The sequence below is a fragment of the Neofelis nebulosa genome, chromosome 15, assembly GCF_028018385.1.
Source record: "Neofelis nebulosa isolate mNeoNeb1 chromosome 15, mNeoNeb1.pri, whole genome shotgun sequence".
NCBI classification, from domain to species: domain Eukaryota; kingdom Metazoa; phylum Chordata; class Mammalia; order Carnivora; family Felidae; genus Neofelis; species Neofelis nebulosa.
This window is the reverse complement of record NC_080796.1, coordinates 11,691,582-11,711,009: the sequence shown is the minus strand read 5'-3', so window position 1 is coordinate 11,711,009 and position 19,428 is coordinate 11,691,582. Positions and strand designations below refer to the sequence as shown.

General features: G+C 45.3%; 1 protein-coding gene across 4 annotated transcripts; it reads right to left on the bottom strand.

Annotated features, from left to right (window-relative positions):
• Positions 1-353: 353 nt before the first annotated feature.
• On the bottom strand, positions 354-18,865 carry HNRNPU (heterogeneous nuclear ribonucleoprotein U). 4 transcript variants are annotated; one of them, XR_009254324.1, is made up of 16 exons: positions 17,939-18,865; positions 16,959-17,070; positions 16,800-16,873; positions 14,602-14,741; positions 13,916-14,015; positions 13,418-13,530; positions 12,813-13,076; positions 12,411-12,530; positions 11,858-11,986; positions 11,597-11,765; positions 11,095-11,349; positions 10,416-10,600; positions 9,992-10,063; positions 3,941-4,011; positions 1,799-1,901; positions 354-1,268 (listed from the first exon to the last, which is right to left on the bottom strand). XR_009254324.1 is itself a non-coding variant. In XM_058701348.1 (14 exons), the coding sequence occupies exons 1-14, from the start codon at positions 18,627-18,629 to the stop codon at positions 9,513-9,515; spliced, it is 2,478 nt and encodes an 825-aa protein (XP_058557331.1). In that variant the 5' UTR covers positions 18,630-18,864; the 3' UTR covers positions 8,438-9,512. The 4 variants fall into 4 exon arrangements, 2 of the variants coding, with proteins under 2 accessions (XP_058557331.1, XP_058557332.1); XR_009254323.1 differs by having other exon boundaries at positions 1,799-4,011; XM_058701348.1 differs by lacking the exons at positions 354-1,268; positions 1,799-1,901; positions 3,941-4,011 and adding an exon at positions 8,438-9,566 and having other exon boundaries at positions 17,939-18,864.
• Between the last annotated feature and the right edge of the window lie 563 nt (positions 18,866-19,428).

The window sequence follows — 19,428 nt, the reverse complement described above, 5'->3', positions numbered from 1 at the left end:
GGTGCTACTGTAAGCCTTAAAACATTAATGGACCGTAGGACTTTGCGGATTACTATTTTAAAAACGCACTCACCACCTGACCATATTCTTCGATTTCTTAGAACAGGTAGGATCTCTCCAAAAGTGAAGATTGTTTTTAAGTGCTCTAATTTTTCTGGAAGTATGCAGTTTCTTTTAAATGGAATTTAAATATACGCAGGGCATGCACAAACATTTTCAGAACTTGTTTGGTACAAACAAAAAACTACAGGATCACACACATATTATTACATTAATATGAATAAGTCATTTACAATTCAACCAGCTGTCATGTAAAAAGGCAAAACAGAAACAAAAACAAGGCACCCAACCAACCAAGTCTACAGCATTTATTCATTCAGGGAAAAAAAACTCCCTTTTGGAATGGAAGCAATGGAATTATTTATTTTTTGGCTCGATAAATAGCCAACAGGACTTTCCAGGAAAATCTCTTAAATAATTTGACAAAAGACAAGCTAGGGGGTCCCTTCCTGGTTAAGAAACGGTAAGTCTGAACACAGACCAGCGGACAGGTTTCTGGTTATTAATGGTCCTAGAACTGGATTATGGTGGTGAGCCAGAGAAACAGAACAAGGTCAAGATATCCTGAAACTTTATTCTGGGGTGTCCCACTTTTCAAAGGTAAGTGGGGAGCGCATGCTCCGTTCAGGTCACACAAGGGAGCACCCTTCCCTCCTACGCCCACCTTTCCCGTGGCCGTCCTCACCAGGGGCAGGGCGCACGGGCTATGTGGTCTCCCAAATGCCACACCTCCTAAGAATATTTTCATCATCTAGGGACCACCCAAGGCAGTATTTGAACACTAATGAGGAAAGGTTGTTGGAAAATGCAGTTTACGAACATCTGTCCACTACAGACACAACTCAAAAGCTGAATCCAGTCTGTTATTCAAAGTGACCAGTCACTCACGTTTTAAGAGGCAGCACTGTATCTGCATGGGGGGGGGGGGGGGGGGCGGGGGGGGTACCGAGGAGTACTGATCCAACCGGACCTTTAATAAGCTGTGTGCACAGGCCACTCCTGTTCTCAGCTTCGGTTTACAAACGGAGGCGATGTATAAAATCGGGCAATCGGATTAAGTTAACTCAGTTCCCACCTTGCCCTCCCATTCTATGATTACATCTTACCCTGAGTGAGAGAAACCTCTCAGCTGGCAAAAATTTCCAAGGCCTTCACCAGTTACAAGGTTAGTTCACTTTCACAGCAGAGTAACTGCATAAACTGAAGACCTGGGTAAAAACAAAGTTGTGACATACTTACTTGGATTGACTCTGAAAATATCGTTTAGTAAGTTTACATGATAATGCCTTCTATTTCCTTCCTCAGTTACGGAGGTTAGGGATAACACTCCTTGCTGGACTAGGACACACTCCAGGCCCCTCCCCCGTGGCTCCCGGACACCTTCCCTGAGGCCTCCCGACAGACCTCTAGGTCCCACCGCTAGTCTCCAACCCCGTCCGCTCACGCTCCGCCATCCAACCTCAGGCTCCCACCAGGTGAGCGCTGTGCAAAGCCTGTCTCCAGCGCACCTCCGGCCACGGAGACCTGAACTCAGGCCTCTGCTTAAGCTCTCCCACTCTGGCCACAGGCAGAGCCCAAGTCCCTCGTCGGCAACTCCGGTCAGCTCTTCTCTTTATGTTCCCAACCCCTGTGCCTGGTAACGCCAGTCCCCACGTGTCCGTTAAACGGTGCTCCCGGTCCCCGCTCCACCCCCCCCAGCCCCCGCCCCCCTCGCCAGGGGACTGGAAGGGCAACCTACCTTCCGTGACCTCGGGAACCTCCAGGTGAATCGCGGCTTTCACTGTTCCATTAATTCCAAAACTTCACACTAGGTGATCTAGCAGTAGATACCAGCTAAATAGCTGATTAAAATAGAATTGCGGCCATTAGTAGTTTTAAAAACGCTTTGTGGCTTATCTATAATGCTTCAGTTAAATCTGTCTGGTGCTCTATGCATTTCCCCCTTCCCTCACCCCTCCCTCGACTACTTGGCTTTTCCATCACAGTAAAAGGACCTCAGGGAATTTAACATTAACTAGAAGCTTTTCTTTGGACTTGTGATTTATGACCAAGTTTGGCAACAAAAAATTTTAACTATTCCTAGTACCATTATTTGATTTGCAAGCATCTTTTTAGTCTACGTACCTCTACTCCATCGCTGGTTTCCCTTTGCTTCGATTATATAATGCGAGGAGGTCTATATAATAAATTCAGGACTCCTGTTTATGCACTTTTCAGCAAAGAGCTAGGGATCAAATGGGGTTGGAATCCTTCTATTCCTAGATAAAAATCTGTAGCGGATGGGGGTCAAGGCACCCCTTTGAAAGTCATGTTAATATACGTACTACAGTTTGGGTAAACAGAAAGTCTTAATGAGTAGAAAAAAATAAAGCGAGTGCTAAACTTCTGATTTTTAATGGTCCTCTATAATAATAGTTTTTGGAAGCATCTTAAAATATGGTCCAGTGGTCATCCAATGAGGACAACAGAATATACCAATACCCCAATGCTGGCGTCTCACGCGGCCGATTTTATGCAGGAAGCTCCACCTTTTTTCTCTTAAAATACGAAGCTTTAGGGACAAAGCTTATTACAAAGGTCTTCCTCAAGGTATTACACGTTGAAGCTTGTAACGTTGAAGCTTGTAACTCCTACTTCAAGTAGGAGTCTTCAACAGCTATGCTTGCCTTGCTCTTCATTTTCTAGAATAAAGGTTTTTTTCCAAGTATTTCTATCTTGACAAAACCAGCAGTGACTACATTTACACGAGCAGGCACTAATGTAAAAAGCCTTCGGTTGTTCATTTTTGTGAACAAATGGTATCTGTTCCACTTCCCTAGGAATAACATCCGTTAAGTTCCATATGCCATAAACTTATGGTAGGACCTCCCCTTAGGAAACCAAAGTCAACAACCTGTATACACGGGGTTTCTTAATGGAGCAGTTTCCACGGAAATGTTTCTTCCCTTTGGACTGTGAGGACAAGTCCTATGAAATGAAAGCTATGCTTTGCTCTCTGAATTCAAAGCTTATTTCTGAAACAAACCTTTTTCTTGTAATGGTTTTCTTCCTCAAGTGAACAAAATCGGATTTTTACTCTTTAGTCTGAAACAGAGCGAGCAGTCTGCTCTTTCAGAAGCCATCAGATTTTAAGTGACACCGTAGAGCTCTAGCTCACTGAGCAAATCCTGATAGCTACGTCTCAACGCTATACTGTATTACCCAATACATTTCCCTCTAAGCTTCTTATCAAGCCTTTAAAGGACTTCAGGGCGGTGAGAAATTACATGCTCCGGACTGGCACAAGCAGAGCTCACACTGAGCCTTTTTATTCCTTCTGTCTTCACAGTTTAAATTTACTTCCTAGTTGATTTTTCCATTTTGATATGGAGTCCCATCTCATTATCCAAAAGGATCTCAATCTATCTTCCAAATGTTTATAAACTAATAAAGAGTAAGCATGTACGCATTTAGCACAGATGCAGAAAGATCTGGGGAAAACATGGACACAGGTATCCTGGACAGTTTTCTGCATTAAAGCATTTTCCGTAATCTCTACAAGTGAGGAGAATTAAAAAGAGTGTCTTCCAAAAAGTTACAACAGAAGGAATTTGAACCATTAGACTAAGGATCTAACCTTTTAAGGGCTCGGCTCTATTTGCATATGCAGTCTTAATCTTAATCCCATGCAAAGACCACCACTTGCAACACTGATACTTCATACTTGGGGGTGTGAAGGACAGAGGAGAAAACCTGGTTTTCCAGTTTATAGAATCTAGCCAATCAGGGTTACCAATGTCTCCCAATCCCCTACTTTTAAATAAGAGAGTTCTAATTAAGGTGATCCTGGAAGCCCAAAGAACAAGTATGAAATGTACAAGCAGCAATGAATTTGGAATACCTATTGGAATCACTGGAACACATTTAGTTGGGCCCTTTTACTCTTCCACACAGGACATTCACATGGACAGACTAAGGAAAAGGAGATGAAATTTCAATCAGCATATATATATTTTTTTTTTTTGCTTTATTACTTAAAAAAAAAAAAAAAGATAAAGCTGGAACCTTTCGTTGTACTGGACCATGACGCCCACTGAAATGTAAGGACACCTTCTATTACTAGCTACCTAAAAAAATTGCTAATTGCCATTCTAGTAAAAGCCCCGCTCCTTCTTCTGAATTTTCCCTCACCTGTCTGTAAACCTTAATACTTCAAAACGTTTCCGTCACAGGTTGGCCAACCGTACTGGCCATCTCGCTGTTCTTGGCCTTTTAATTTTTTTTTCGTTGACCCTAACGTGTTGAGTATGCTTCTCAGGTGCTTGGCAAGTGCAGAAAATTTCACTGCACAAAGTGGATTTTACTTCTGGTGAGCGCCTGGACTGTTAAAGGACTGGCAAGGAAGAGCTTGCCATAAACAACAGTTCAGTGTTTATTTAGACAGGTTGGCTCCCTGGCCTATGCAGTCAGAGCTGCGCATGCTCCAGACCGTGCTCCGCCACTGGGACGGCAGCGCCACTGGCGGTGTAGCCAAAACGAAGCGAATCTGCCCCAAGACATTTCTCTATTTACCTAGACTGTCATTACCGCCTCGCTTTCAACTACAGAATATAGTTTCTCATACCCACCCATCCAGCTTTAAAACCAAAACCCCCCCTGTTCCTTGTCAAGATGCAAGTATACGTTGAATCCTGGCACGAAAAGGGAAAAAAATTGTAATATTCCTAGGCAATAATTAAAGTTAAGTACAAACTGAAACACACAGTTAAGGTCCTTGTCCCAATAACCTCCCTAACCAAGTAGCGCCTATCGATGATCTGTTCCCCTACAAGTAACTGCTCTACAATCACAACTGAATGCCCCAGGAGCTACGCAATGCCAAGAAATTGTAGTTATTCCGCTTTCCACGTGGACGGCACAACCTAACTTCACAAAATACAGAGGTGTTAACATTTTTAAAATAACTCCGGTTGACATTAGGACTATAGTACTTACAATCTACTGAGCCTTACAGACTAAATTAAGTTCCTTGGACCAACTAATCAGATGTACTCAATCGCCTGTAATTTTAGTCAACTGGTTAGGATGTGACGTCTGTCACTTAATGTACGCGCATGCTGTTGGCCTTCTCCTATGGATCTTAAGTGCTCGTATGGGGTCTCCAGCCGCATGCACGTTGAAATCGACTAAGTATAACCACCAAATAAAGTAGCGTACGTTTTTAGCAGAAACAACAATTGGCTATTAAGTAGGTGATTTCAACTATTCAATGTCACATATACAGGATTTAAACTTCGGGATATTAAGGGACTTGGGGATCCTGGTTTTTCTTTTTGTCTACCCCAACGCACTCAAGAGATATACACTGTGTCAATCAGCACGCCTTTAGGTCACTTCCATCACAATTCTGAAAGGTTTACCTTAGATAGCAAGGTGAGTAAAAAAGAGGAGGAAGGCTAAGGTCACTCGCTTCAACACGAGCTAGCCACCATAAAGTATTTTTAGTATTTGTCTATCACGTACCTGCAGTGCTGGCACCAGGGTATAAAATACACTGGGCCTCAGAGGAACCTCAAGAAAAACTCAACCACCAACCTGGCTACACATACGACCCCCAAGTGTTTTACTGCAGACTTGAAGAAAAGGGCCGAAAATTCAAACCTAAATCCAAACAGAAGGCTCCGCGTAGCAGAAGGGCATTATGGTTTTAGGTAAGTTTATGAAATTAACCATTCGAGTTCGAAGAGACCGGTTGAACGGGACTAAAACTATTTAGACAGCTAACGCAGTTAGTCTAAATACCAATTTACCGTCCCCTTTAATGCCCCGAGCGTAACCATCGTGACCTATTGCCAAGGCCCTTAACACTACGTATCTTTGCTCTCTACCATTACTGAAACGTTACACCATTTCTCAGAGCCCCAGAAACAAAGGACGACAAAGTTTAGACTCAAACCATTTTAAATACTTAGGTACGCATGGCTTTAGAAAAGAATGCTGTACTCTTTCCGGAGTAGTTCAAGGAATATTCTGGGGGGTGGGAGTGGCCAATTATTCTCTGCTACATCCACCCACTTTTAAAAAAGACACTTTATATTTACACATACAAAGGGAGTCGTGGAAACGGTTTTTAAGGTTACATTACCAGACACTAAGACTTGGGCTATGAAAGGTTTATGCCTTCCTTGGTAGCTTATTCTGGTTTTGCCTTTTTCAAAGTACCAGATATATTCCTACAGACCTATAATCAGTTTTTTGTAGGTGACTGAAGTCTACCCCAAGCTTAAAAAGGTATGGGAATACTTCGTTTTTATTTGTGCGACGGGACCTATTATGAAAACGGTCCTAAGGACAAAACAGCCAATTTATATTAAGTGCACAGAAAAACACATTGATTCCCACAACTGATGCAAGCATTGGATGCAGAACACATTATCTCCATGAATGTAAATTCTCCCGAAGGTGGAAAACATACTTAAGTATTACTTCTCCTGGAAAAATTTTAAGTACTTTGTCAACGCAAGTAGTCTTTAGGAAGCTTTAATACCTTGTCAGTGCTCAGGACATGGTCGTCATTTTCAGACAGAATCTACCCTGGGCAAGTGTGAGCTTCTGGTTTTGTGGATTTAATGAGGCTTCCTTTGGTCAGATGGACTTCACTCGTGCTGCATTCTAAGATTTCACCTTACTGTCTGGCCAGGAAGGGGCCACAAGTTAGTCCTGACCTCCTACGTCCAAGCCAGAGACCTCCACGTCAAAGGCCAAACAGGAGCCACAAGACAGAACCCACCAGCACAAAGCAAATGCTCTACAGGACAGGAGCTGTTACTTCATTTCTTACAGTGATTTGCCATCTTTCCTGATTAACCTATTCCTGCGCTTCTCACACCGCTGGAGCTCACCAATCTGATCCAACACCTCACTCAGGAGGACAGGACCACCTGCAAAACTTTCTAGGGGAAGTACCACTAAACCAACAGCAATCTCACCGGTGGAGCGGAGACATTTGTTCCCAACTAGGTCTTTTGTTTCTTCGGTTTTGCTCGCCACAGAGGGACGGGCTACAGGAGGGGCAAGCAGGCAGCCAAGTTTCTCGTTTACAGACCCTACTCTGCCAAATGGCGTTTCTTCTTTTTCTCCCTTTTGCTTGCTGATACGCTCCTCCTTCCCAGTTCCTTAAACACGAAGATTATTCCTTTCCAGGCATATTTAGTTCTAATCTTGAGGAGACTGCTGCTGGAAATTTTAACATATTCCTGGACAGTGTTTTTATCTATTCCACTGGTCTTCCCAAACTTCTCTGGACTACCGAAGGGAGAACAGTCTACCCAACAGTATTATTTGGCCATTACTCCCCCACCACGATTCACGTTAGAGTACGAACTCCTCGGGAAGCAGTTTTCAACTAGAAGGTAGATCCAAGATGTTTCAAACGTACCCAGAACACTGATTAGCAACAAAGCTGAAAACAAATTTTTCCCCTGGGTAGGTCTACTATGCAATCCTCGTAATTACAATGTGTACTGATATAACAGTTAATGCCAGTGGTTGCCAGCACTAAAGCTAACTGCTAAAAAAACAAAAACCCTTGAGACGCTACCTTGTCCCGTTAAGTATTCTCACCGGAATTCCAGGATTAGCCTCCGCTCCCAAAATGTATCAATTTAAACCTACACCACCAGCTAAAACTCCACTCCCGCTCCGCTTGTGGCAGAATTCCTAGGAGTATGAAGAAGTGAAAAATCTGATTGAAGATGGCTAAAACAAAAATCTAAGCAAACAGAAGAAAATACAGACAAACCTCAACTTACCAGAAGCAACCTAAAACACCAACAAAACGCTAGACTGAAGTCAAGTTTTAGTTCTACAGTTTGACTCCTGATTCCTCACTTCACATCAGTGAGGGTCCTTTAGAAGATTAAGTGTTCTGTGCAAACCCAATAGAATTACAATTAGGGGATCTAATGCGGTCACATAGCTACAGTTAAGTTAGCAGTGTTGTGTAGTCGTGAAATCAAGGACTGGCTTGTACGATGGCTTCTAAAAGCATCTGTTCCCAGAGTCTCACGTATCAGATATATGCGTATTAAGATATTCTCTCGAGGACAGCCGTTAGCATTTCGTAAAGATGGTAAACGGAGTGTTAACTTCTCCCAGCCAGTACACCTTTTCCCCTCGTTAAATGTTAAGTCGTCTGGGGGGGGAGGGGAAGGAAGGATTCAACTTTACTTCGTAATTAAAACTCAATTGTCAGTATACATTTAAGTTTTTAAAACCTAAATGTTCGAAGTACGGAGTACAGAATAAGCTGTCCAGAAAGCACACACTTAAATTTCCTCCTCTTGGGAGTTTTATAAAGGGATTTTGAACCTTGATGGCGAGAATCCCAAAACGAGAGTAAAATGAATTCTTTTTATTGCAAACAAACGTCTAAATTAATTTCTCCACCCACTTTCTTTAGAAAGAAAAAGAAATCAGCAGGCTAAGGAGATACCCATTCAAGAACTGACATGATTAAAAATTAAGATATAAATGGGTGACTCACAATTTCATTAGCTTACAAAGATGGTGGAGTAAAGTACTACAAGCACACTAGTGATACAGTATTTTGTGGGAGAAGGGCATACAGACATAGCTAACTTCATATAGATCCCATTAGACAACTGGATTTACAACAAGTTTTTTTAATAAGAAATGGGCAAAGCCAGCTTTCTTTTCAGAATCAAAATGCAGAACAAATGGAAAAATTATGGTATTGAACCTTCACAAGTTTGAGCCTCCACAAATAATGCAACCAAAGTTTTACATTTTGAACAGCCCTTCTACGTACACTCCATCTTCTCTCTCTTGGTTCCAAGTTTTCTCTTCGTTCCCCATTAGGCCAATTCCGTTGTTATTTAAAAAAAAAAAACAAAGAAAAAGACTTCCCAGTTATGGTCAGGAACTACGATGGAAGCTTCCCCCTCCGCCGCTCGGCAAACTACAGAGAGGATGGAGTGTTCTAGGAGCAGTACAGAGTCTCAGGTGATTCATGAGGACTGCGCGGTCCTCCCATGAATCTGGTTGCTAACATTTCTATTATATTGTGACAATGACTCCCGACTGTTATCTCTGTGAGAAATGGGGGGAGTAAATTCTTAATAAAAGACACCAGGTACAAAGCAACATTTTACTTTTGTTGTGATAAAAAAAAAAAAAAAGTCACATTTTACAGATAAAATGTAGAACCCTGAAATACTGACACATTCTCTTATCGTGCACAATGCTGAGGTTCTCTTACGATTCACTTTAAAACTGCAATTAAAAATGTACAAAAAAGAAAAGAAAAAAAATCAACCCACAAAGCTTCTAAAAAAGGAACCCGCAGGCACTTCCTCTTGTGGAATGTTTAAAAAGTTAGCCTACTAAAGAAAACAGTCGACTTCTTGTGAAGGTTTTGGAGAAATATGTATCAGTTCGTTTTATTTGGGTATTCAATAATATCCTTGGTGATAATGCTGACTCCATGGCTTCTGACCCCAGAATTGCTGTAAGAGAAAATTTTTTTTTTAAAGAAAAAACATCAATAAGCCACTCAAACTGCTTTTAGGAAATGACAATCTAATTCAGAGTAATTGCTGGAAACAAATTTACACCTGTCATACCTCTGATTTCTATCAAACCAGATTTAGTTAGTATTAATATCCCATTATTATCAATAAACACATTACAAAAGAAAACACATCATGACTTGGTTAGTTTATACAATTAAAGCTAACAATAAAAAGAACCGTACGTATTAAAGAATATTACTTTATTAAAACAGTAAGTTACAGCCATCTCCACCTATATTCAAACCTCGCCCTGTAACGATTATAAAAACGCTCCAATCCCTGCGCAAGGGTTTCAAGACTGACTCTTACGATGAACTTAAGGCACAATGAATGTACGTAGCACATAAGAAGTTACTTACACCCTGCTGCCACTGGTTGTAGCCCTGAGATTGGTTTTTGTAGCCACGATTGTTTCCTCGTCCTCTGAAGTTCTGGGGGTGGGGGGGAGGCAGGGAGAAAAAAAAAAAATCCTTGAAAACTCAAACTCCAGAGCACAGGTCTGTGCTGTACACAGGAGCCAGCAGCACAGGACAGGCCTCGCCTCTAGCAACTCAACCCTGGGCACCCTGTGCTGTTTGCTCTCGGTGTTTAATTTATTAAGACATCCTTGGACGTGTTGCGGGTTCATGCACCTGAACACCAAACTTAGGCGGCCCTCATTCTACCATCCCTGGTGTTCCTGCGCCACCGCACTCAGACCTAATGGCCTAACTGAGGCTGTGACAAGACTTTACAACTTTCCCGACTCCGTTATCCGAATCATCGGGGCTGGGGGCGCGTTACCTGGTTGTAGTTCCCTCTGTTGGGCATCCCGCCTCTGCTGTAGTTCCCTCTGTTCGAGTAACCGCCTCGGCTGGGGAACACGGGGCCGCGAGGGTACGGGTAGCCGATGCCGCCGCTGCCGCCACCGCCGCCGCCTCGCTGCGGCATGTTGCCCCTCCTGTTGTAACCACCGCGATTCCCAGGAGCTGCAGACAAGACACGTTGGCTTTAGCAACCTTGCACTTCCTTTCCACAGGACCCTACTCTTGCGGACTGGCCCTCTACTGTAGAGAAAAGTAACTTCTAAAACCAACAGGGGCGCCTGTCTGGCTCGGTCGGGTAGGCATCCGACTCTTGATTTTGGCTCAGGCCCTGACCGCAAGGTCTGTGGGATCGAGCCCTGCGTCAGGCTCTGTGCCGACAGCGCGGAGCCTCCTTAGGATTCTCTTTCCCCCTCTCTGCCCCTGCCGCGATCACACACGCTCTCTCAAAATAACGTTTAAAGAAAAAGACACAACAAGGTTTAACACCTAACAAGGCGTGCTTAGGATCACATCACGGCATGTGAAGCTAGTTACTAGGGCAGCAGAGTCCAGGGAAGTCAACTGTCCTGCGTTGACCACCACCCAGCCCCCAAACTTAGAAGATGGTCATCGCTTGTTCCAACCTCCAACCAAGTGAAACTCAAAAGCAAACTCACCTCCTCCTCTGAAACTCCCGCCGCGCATGTTGAACCCGCCACGTCCTCTGTGGCCGCCGCCTCTGTTGAACTGGTTCTTGCCACTCTTATTTTTATTGCTCTTCTTGGAGCCGGTGTTCTGTTTCTTTTCCGGCGGCAGGGCCTTTTTGCTCTCCTCCTTATACTGCTCCAGAAGTTTTTGGGCTTCCTCCTTCTGCAGCTCAACATAGGTGATTTCATCAAAGCACTCGGCCACCTCCGGCAGCGTGAAGTTTCCTACAAGGAATAGGGTCAGATTAGCCCCAGACCACAGTCCTAAAGCCTGCTTTCATCCTTTCAAACCACGCTATGCCATCTGCTCGGTGTACGAGCGTTTCCCTAAAGAGAGAAATAAACCCCCCCACACACACTCCCTTAACAAAGAGCGAAGGTAACTCAGGAACCGGCATCACCGGCAAACGTTCACGCAAGTTTGCAGGTACAGATCTCGGCAGATTTAACGTTAATAGAATTAAATTCATACCTTTCATTTTGAGGACAGCGTGTTCTGGTAGGTCTTTCCCCTCTACTTCAGCTTTCTTCTGTGTTCTTTGCTTATAATCTTCATCTTTTGGGCAAACTACGACAGCTTTTCGCTGGAAGCCTGCAAACAGGCACATTTTTCTCCTCTGGGCAGCAGCAGACACGTTGGTCTTTAAAACAAAGTTCATAAACCCAAATGTTAGCTCCACGCCAAACCCAATCATCAGTTCCTTTTGTTTATAACCTCAAGGCTGCAGCTCACCTGATCCAGAATGAAATTTCGCTTCTTACGGGCAGCGATCTCAATAAACTTTCCGAGACACTGTGGAGCCCTCTGCAACAGCGTGTTCAGTTTTCCAGTATCAGCCATCTGTTTCTTAAAACCTGCCACCTGTTTTAAAAGTTCAACAGTTCCTTTGAACTTGTGAATAAAGCTCAATTTTTTTTTAATATCAGCTTAGATCTACATGGAAACCAGACATTGCAAAGTTTAAATACCGCCTTTCCTTGTCATCGCTACAAAAAAGGTCGTTTTATCACGTAAGCAAGATCCTCTGCTCTTCTAGTTCAGCTACTAAATGTCGATAGTTCAAAAAGTTTCCTAGGAAAAATAAAGCGTCGCCCCTGGAAGGCACTTTACCTTCCAAACAGAAGTAGTTTACATCCTTCTATAGTTTAAGTAACCAACGGAACTTTGCCCAAGCTCCTATCTCTAAAACACCAACGCGAAATGGATAAAGACAACAGGCAAAAAAGTTTTAATGCCTTCTGGTCTTTTTAAAGTGCTGAGATCACACCCTCAGTATTTTTCTTACCATCATTTTATCCATTATGGTGTTTGTTCCGAGAATGTTGTATTTACCAGGATTTTCTGCCGCATGTTTAGTAACCCAGGTGGTTTTCCCAGCTCCGGGCAAGCCAATCATCATAACAACCTACCATGGAAAAAAAATGTTTCACTTAGTAGAGCCATCTAAAAATTCCTGAAGTTATTTTGTGAAGTGCACAAAAACCCAGTTTCAATTTGTAAATTTTCATTGCCCTAAAACAAGGGAATTTTTGGAAAACTTAATATTCTACATCAAAAAACACAGCTACAGCTGATGCCAACAGCCGTGCCACAAAGCAAATGAAACAGAACAATCATCCAGATCTTCTGAACGTCATTCTTGCCAAACAAAAGTAACCTTCAAATGCTTTTAAAAAAATCCACTTACTTCACAATCTTTCTTCTCTTCAGGCCCCTTTGGTCCTCTAACTCGATCCTCTAAGGGGACATTCTGGATAAAAGTATAATCTTCTGGTATTGGAAAATATGGCTTTTCCTTCTGACCAAAATTAAATTCAACTGCACAGTTGTGGCAGAGAACATGCGGGAAGAGTGGCCTTCCAGCAAGAATTTCCTTACTGATTTTGAAGGCAATGCCAAGATCTTGCCCGTTCTTTGCATAGGAGAGTTCTACTTCATCGCTTTCAAAGTTCTGTTAAATTGGGAAAAAAATCAAATTAAGATTTTAACCTGCTTCCTTTAAACTTGCTTTAAAAAACCCTCAAAATTCAAGTTGAGTGAAGCTTACCCTCTGGAAAACAGATTTAGGTTAAACGTTAGGAGCTTTAGAATAGTTATAAACAATGAGACACACACATCTAGAAGCAGAAAAAATACTGCCTTCAGTAAAATACACTAGATTTTTCTGGTCCAGTTCACGTTAAGTACTTTTTAGTCAAAATGGGTTAGTAATGAAGACCACTGTTGATAAACCTTTTCAAAAAAAAATCCCCAGCTAGTAATTGCTCACTTATATATACTTAGTTGACTTACAGCAAAACATGTTATCACATCATTTTCATCAAATTTCTCTCCATAATCTTCAGTCTCACAGTTGCAGGTTTTTATTCCTTTAAGAGAATACCCATAAGAGAATTCTTCTTCACCTAAGAAAATAATGAACTTTCGTGAAATCGATTGTTCAAAAACAGTCCCATGACCCACATATTTTAACATTCAGGATAGAGGACAACAATATGAATGAGTACCTAACCTAACATTCTTCCACTCATGCTGTATCTAAAACATAGACGCGTAATGAGAGCTACAAGGCTTATGTAACTATTTGAAAAACTGCAGACCACAGGATAATGTTTTTCCTAACCACTGGTCATAAAACAAGTAACCATCCTACTATACATGCTAATAGCATTCATCTCTAAAATACTAATAGATTAAGAACAAACAAGACAGAATTAGAATACTTCTAGTCTCACTACTGAAATCAGACCCTGAACACTCATGAGGACAGTACTCTAATGGAAACTTTACCAAGCAACATTCCACTTGTGGTTAGTGACCAGCCAATCCGAACTTCATGTATGTCAATATCTTTTGTATATAAATGCCTTACTGGGATCTTCTCTGTAACCTGAAAGTCAAATCATAAATGATTACAATGAAGATAAACCCTTGAACTCTAGCTTCATTTCATCTGGGCCATGGGCTAATTCTTCTCTGGCTACTAATACAAAGACACTCATTCTACCCTGTCATCTCCCCCCTCCCCCATAAGAACTTTACAAATTGACAGAACTTCTAACTTGGAATTGAAAAGGTTCAAGTTAAGCACTTGGTTGGATCACGTTTAACAGATAATGTTTAAAAATTACATATTCCTGACTCAAAACCCGATGAAAGTATACGCTTAACATGCTTTGCTCTGGGACAAAACGAGAAACCCAGCAGTTATTTTTAAACCCTTGGTGGGCTTTTCAAGTGCCTGATAAAAAAGGAGCACCCTAAAGAAAAACAGACTGGCTCAATAACAAATTCTGATTGTAACAAATATGGTTAACGGTTATAAAACAAAGGTCTTCCAAGCCCCTCTTCCAGTCCACAGAAACTTCCAAAGAAAGAAGCCCCACTGACACTGAATAGTGTCCAGCAACTGGAAATTCACTTGTTTAAAAAAAAAACAAAAAACAAAAACCAAAAAGTCACAAAACTGCCTTTACCTTCATCTCAAAACAGACTTTGCCTTTGGACACACCGTAAGATGCCCTTCCTCCGGCCCAAAGAAAAGCAAAACTCTCCATAGTAAGGGAAGAAGCACTGAGGCGGTCTCTTGATATTTTAAAATGTAGATCACAATTATCTGTAATTATATCAAATACCATATTATTTCTTTTGACATCCAACGTGAGTACAGCTGCTACGTAGGCAAAACCTGGTGATTACATTCTTGCGTATTTCCTAATGCTTCACCGACACTGCTTCTACAAACCATGCTGCTGTTCTGACCTTCCGTTTAAGCCCCACCCCCACACCAAGTCACTCTCACCAAATTACCAACTAAAGCGTAAACAGCCTCCAAAACTAAACAGCCAGGTTTAACGTGTATTTTAAGTATATAAAATAATCAAGACAATGGGACATGGATACATACCTGCTCTGCTCTTTACCTTGATTTAGAGGCAAGCAGTAGAGGATAGCAGGAAATCAAAGTGAAGTATGCCAGAACCAGGGAGAATTTACCCGTGCCACAATAAAACTGAAGGTAGGCCATGATATTTTAAAATACAGGAATATGAGCCGTTGATCCTGCACTTTGTAATTTTAAAACACCAGGGGCTCTAGATCCTAAATTCTTTCTAAAACTTGTGAAGGCAGCCTCAACCCTACAAAGTGCAAACCTGGTTGTCTAACACTGTTCATATTACAGCATTTTAAGGTCCCTTTTCCCCAGGCTTGCCGGTTAGTCAATAACAATGGGGGATTATCCACTTCCCGGATTACTCAAATCCAAAAGGTCTTTAACTTAGCTACCTTTGGGTCACTGGCTCATTTTGTATGCACCTTCTTGGTGTTCCCCCCATGAGAGCTGAAGTTAAAAAACTGTTTTCTTCAACAGTTTTTATTGATGAAAGGAAATTAAACCTAGTTTGGAATTCTCCTTAAATAAGCTTTGCTCTCAAAAGATTCCTGATCGCTGGTAGAATTTTTGGCTCAAACTGTGTTTGTACCCAATGTAAGTAGCAAATTAAGGAGCTGATATTCCTCAGTAATGAATTAAAAGCCTACTCTGATAGTAGCGTTACTTCTTGAATCACTGCTTCACTATCCTACCCATGCCCGCCCAGTTTGTATTTAAGCAACCAAACTGTATTTAAAACTTTCAAAGAAAACTACTTTTCCGTGTGTGTTTTCTCTTTTAAAAGACTCCCTTAGCTCAACTACCTGTAAAGGACATTTAGTAAGAAATCCAGGGTTAATGTTTACATCCTCACAAACCTGATTAAAATTAAATTCGTATTGGAAAACCCGGGAATCTACACTTTAACTGCCTGGATCTACAGGGCAGGTTCACACCTTACCGCTTACTTTTCAAGCAATTGTTTCTACCTTTTGTTCTTTCTATCCAAGTGAAAGAATCGTGCATTCTGATCGAATGTTAAACCAACAAAACGTTGTTGTTAAAAAATAAAGTCACACACGTGACAGCCAAGGCCCATCTAGAGGTCTGCAATCCTCCTCATACTCAATTGCAACCCAACTTGGGTAAAGGAGCAGTATTTACAGCGCTGCCATTGACACCATTCGCTGCTGAAGAAAGCTAGTAGCCCCGTGATAGCCCACTGCTGCTGCCCCAGGTCTTTGGAAGAAATCAACTTATGTTAAAGCAGCAGCTACTGAACTGGAATTGAGAACAAAAGAGCAGTTATTGAAAAAGTAATATTACAATCTTTTAGAATAGGGAATACACTTGCGTGCTAATGGGAAAAGCCATTCATTACATATTTCACTAGCCCAAAGAGCTCCCTTGCTAGAATTCTACCCCAAAAAGGGAAATTATCGTAGGAGCCTGCAAGGACAAGTTACAGATAGTCTTACAAGTTTCCATTAACTAACTAAAATTTAAAAAACTGGCATTAATTTTACATTCCTACAAATGAAAACTTTCGAGTCATATAAAAAAATATAACCAAATTGCCGAAGCCTGAAAATTATCAATACGACACAACCGATGCTGTACTAAACATTTAGCTACCGAAATCTGAATACAAGCCATCACCACCTTCCTTTTAACAGAAACGGTTTAGGCTAAGTTTTATGCGTTTACGTTCGGTGCACTGCGTTGTTTTCTAACACTCTCGGACCCAAACCGCCACACTGAGAAACTAGGGGAGTAGACGGGAGAAACCGCTTCACTTACAAGTATCAAGACAAACCACTGTGTCATCGAAGTGCTCATCTTCCTCTTCAACAGGTGGCTGGGGAGATTTGGCTCTGAAAGACAGAATTGTCTCCTGATTCAGCTTGTCCTACCCAAGACCGAACGGGTAACGAGTAGAACTAGATGGGCATCCTCTACCTGCTATACTTGTTCTCTTCAATGTACTCAAAATATCCACGGCCATGATCTTCTCGAGGTCTTTTCACACCTCTCTTTTTATCTCCGCCTTTCTGCTCTGTTTTGCCGTCTCCTATAACACACAACACCCCCGCGTAAGGGGCCAAGCCGCGTCACGGCGGAAAAGAAAAACCCCCTTCCTGTTCAAAGACGCAAAAAGCTCGACTTTCCCGTTCTTTTCCGGGAGGGTTTTCAATCGACGAATCCAACGCGAACCCAAAGAACAATCAGCTCGGAACCGGGCTGCAGTTAGTGACGCAGTCCAAAACCATCGCTAATTTTGCCACTCTACGCGAAGATTCGAGAAAGCTCCTGCAGACTAGCGCGGCACAGGCCCCGAGCCCACGTGTATCCCAAAGAGAGTTCAGGAAGGGGGGAGGGGCCGGCCCGGCCCGCGCGCCCTCCCCTCCCCCACCCGGGCCCGCGTTCCCCGCGGCCGCATTGTACTGATCTTCCGCCCCGCTCTCCCCGCCCGGCCCCTCCCGCCGGAAGTGACGTCACGCCGAGACCCTGCGCTCCTTGCACAATACCGCGGCCCAGCGCCGCCAAAGCGCGCCCGCCCCGGGCCCTCGGGCCTCTCCCCTCCCCCCGAGACATGTGCCCGCACCGCGCGCACGCAGCGCGGCGGCGCCACCGCGGGCCGACGGGGCTCCCGCCCGCCGCTCCTCCCCCCGCCAGCGGCAGCTGCAGCTTCCCCCCCCCCCACCCCCCCCCGGCTCGCCAGCCACATAATGGAGGCGCCGCCGCCACCGTCGCACGCCCCGAGCCCGAGGCCTCGCGGCCGGGCGGGATTCCCCGCGCCCCCTCCCCCCCTCCCCGCTACCCCCGCGGCGGCCCCCGCCCGGGGCTCCCTCCCCCCGGCGGGGCTCCGGCAGGCCTGGGGCACGGTCCCCACCCCGCGCGGGCCTCCCGCCGCGCGCAACGTACAACGCAGCACTCACCCGCCGCCGGAGCCCCGGGGCGACCGCCGCCTCCGCCGCCTTCCGCCTTCTTCTTACCTCCCGCCTGCTGCTGGCCCTGCCTCGCCCCGGGCGGCGCCACCGTCACCGCGAACAGCGAGGTGGGGCCGCTGCTCTTCCCCGCGGCCTCCTTGGCGGCCCCGCGCTGCTGTGGGGGCTGTTGCTGCGGCGTCGCCGGCGGTTGAGGCTGCTGCTCCCCGTGCCCGTTCTCGTCGCCCGCGCCTTCCTCCTCGTCGCCGAGCTCATCTTCCCCTTCCTGGAAGCCCTGATCGTCGCCGTTCTCGTCTTCCGAGGCGGCCTCCTCCTCCTCCATCGGGCCCGAGTCGGCCGCCCCCGCGGCCCCGTTCTCCTCCCCTAGCTCCATCTGGTCGCCATCCAGCGCGGCGATCCCTTCCTCCTCCTCTTCCTCCTCCTCCTCCTCCTCGTCGCCGCCGGCCGCGGCCTCCTGCTCGAGGCCTGCTCCCGAGCGCCCGGCGGAATCCCCGCCCAGGTCTAGGCTGCCGTTCCCGGGCTCCATGGCGGGGCGGCCGCCGGCCTCCTCGTCGTCCAGCGCGGCCTGGAGTCGCTCCATGAGCTCGGCCTTGAGACCCTTGTCGGAAAGGCGCCGCTTCTTGAGCTCCTCTTTCAGCTCCGAGACCTTCAGCTTTTTTACATTAACAGGCGAGGAACTCATGGTGAGGGCCCCGATTCACCGCTAGGCGCTGGCTCAAACTCGGCTCCGCTCACTCGGCCACTGGTGGCGGCTGCTGCGGCTGCTCCTCGGCCCGGGCGGCGGCTGCGGCTGCGGCTGGAGGTGGGTTCGTGCTGCAGAGCGGACCCGCCTGGTGTCGAACGGCGCCAATTCCTTTCACCGAGTTCGCGAGGGAGACGCGGAGACTCGCCTGGCGCGAGCGAGCACGCAACGTCCTCTCGCAGGGGCGGCGCCGCGCACGTAATATAGGCGCCCCGCCCCCTGCGCCGCCGGGAGCGCCGCGCAGGAGGAGAGCCGGAGCGCGCCCGCGCCCCGCCCCGCCCCGCCCGTGCCTGCCTCCCCGCCCCCACGCCGAACCCGCCGAGAGCGCGGCGCAGGCCGCGCAGTGCGCTTCCAATTGGGGCCGAGCAAATGGAGGAAGAGGAAACCGCCTTTCGGTTAAACCGATCCTCTGCAGCCTCCGCTGGCTTTTCTAGTCCTCTGCCGGCGGTACTCGTCCCGCTCTTGGCCTTCCCGGCCCGGAGGCTGTGTGCGCGCACAGGCTCGCAGGCCTCGACCTGGCCTGTTCAGTGGAGCCCTCCACCTTTTCTTCCATCTTAGATCTGCCTTCGTATCTGTCTCCCCAGCTATTTGTTCGAAACTCCTTCAATCTCATTTCCGTGTCGGTTTGTACCACACGAATCGGCAGTTATCGGACGCGGGGGGCTTTCTTCCGCTTAGTGTTTGGTTTAATTTTTCCAAGCCCTGCCTGGCGCCCTAGGTTTTAAATTGAGGAAGGGCG

Bases quoted from the DNA above. Each gene is read 5' to 3' on its own strand.
- HNRNPU (XM_058701348.1), bottom strand. From the start codon at position 18,629: ATGAGTTCCTCGCCTGTTAATGTAAAAAAGCTGAAGGTCTCGGAGCTG. The intron at 13,077-13,417 runs GTAAGTCAACTA...CCAATTTAACAG, and splicing joins ATGTGATAACATGTTTTGCT to AACTTTGAAAGCGATGAAGT. The intron at 12,531-12,812 runs GTAAGTGGATTT...TTTCCATGGTAG, and splicing joins AAGAGAAGAAAGATTGTGAA to GTTGTTATGATGATTGGCTT.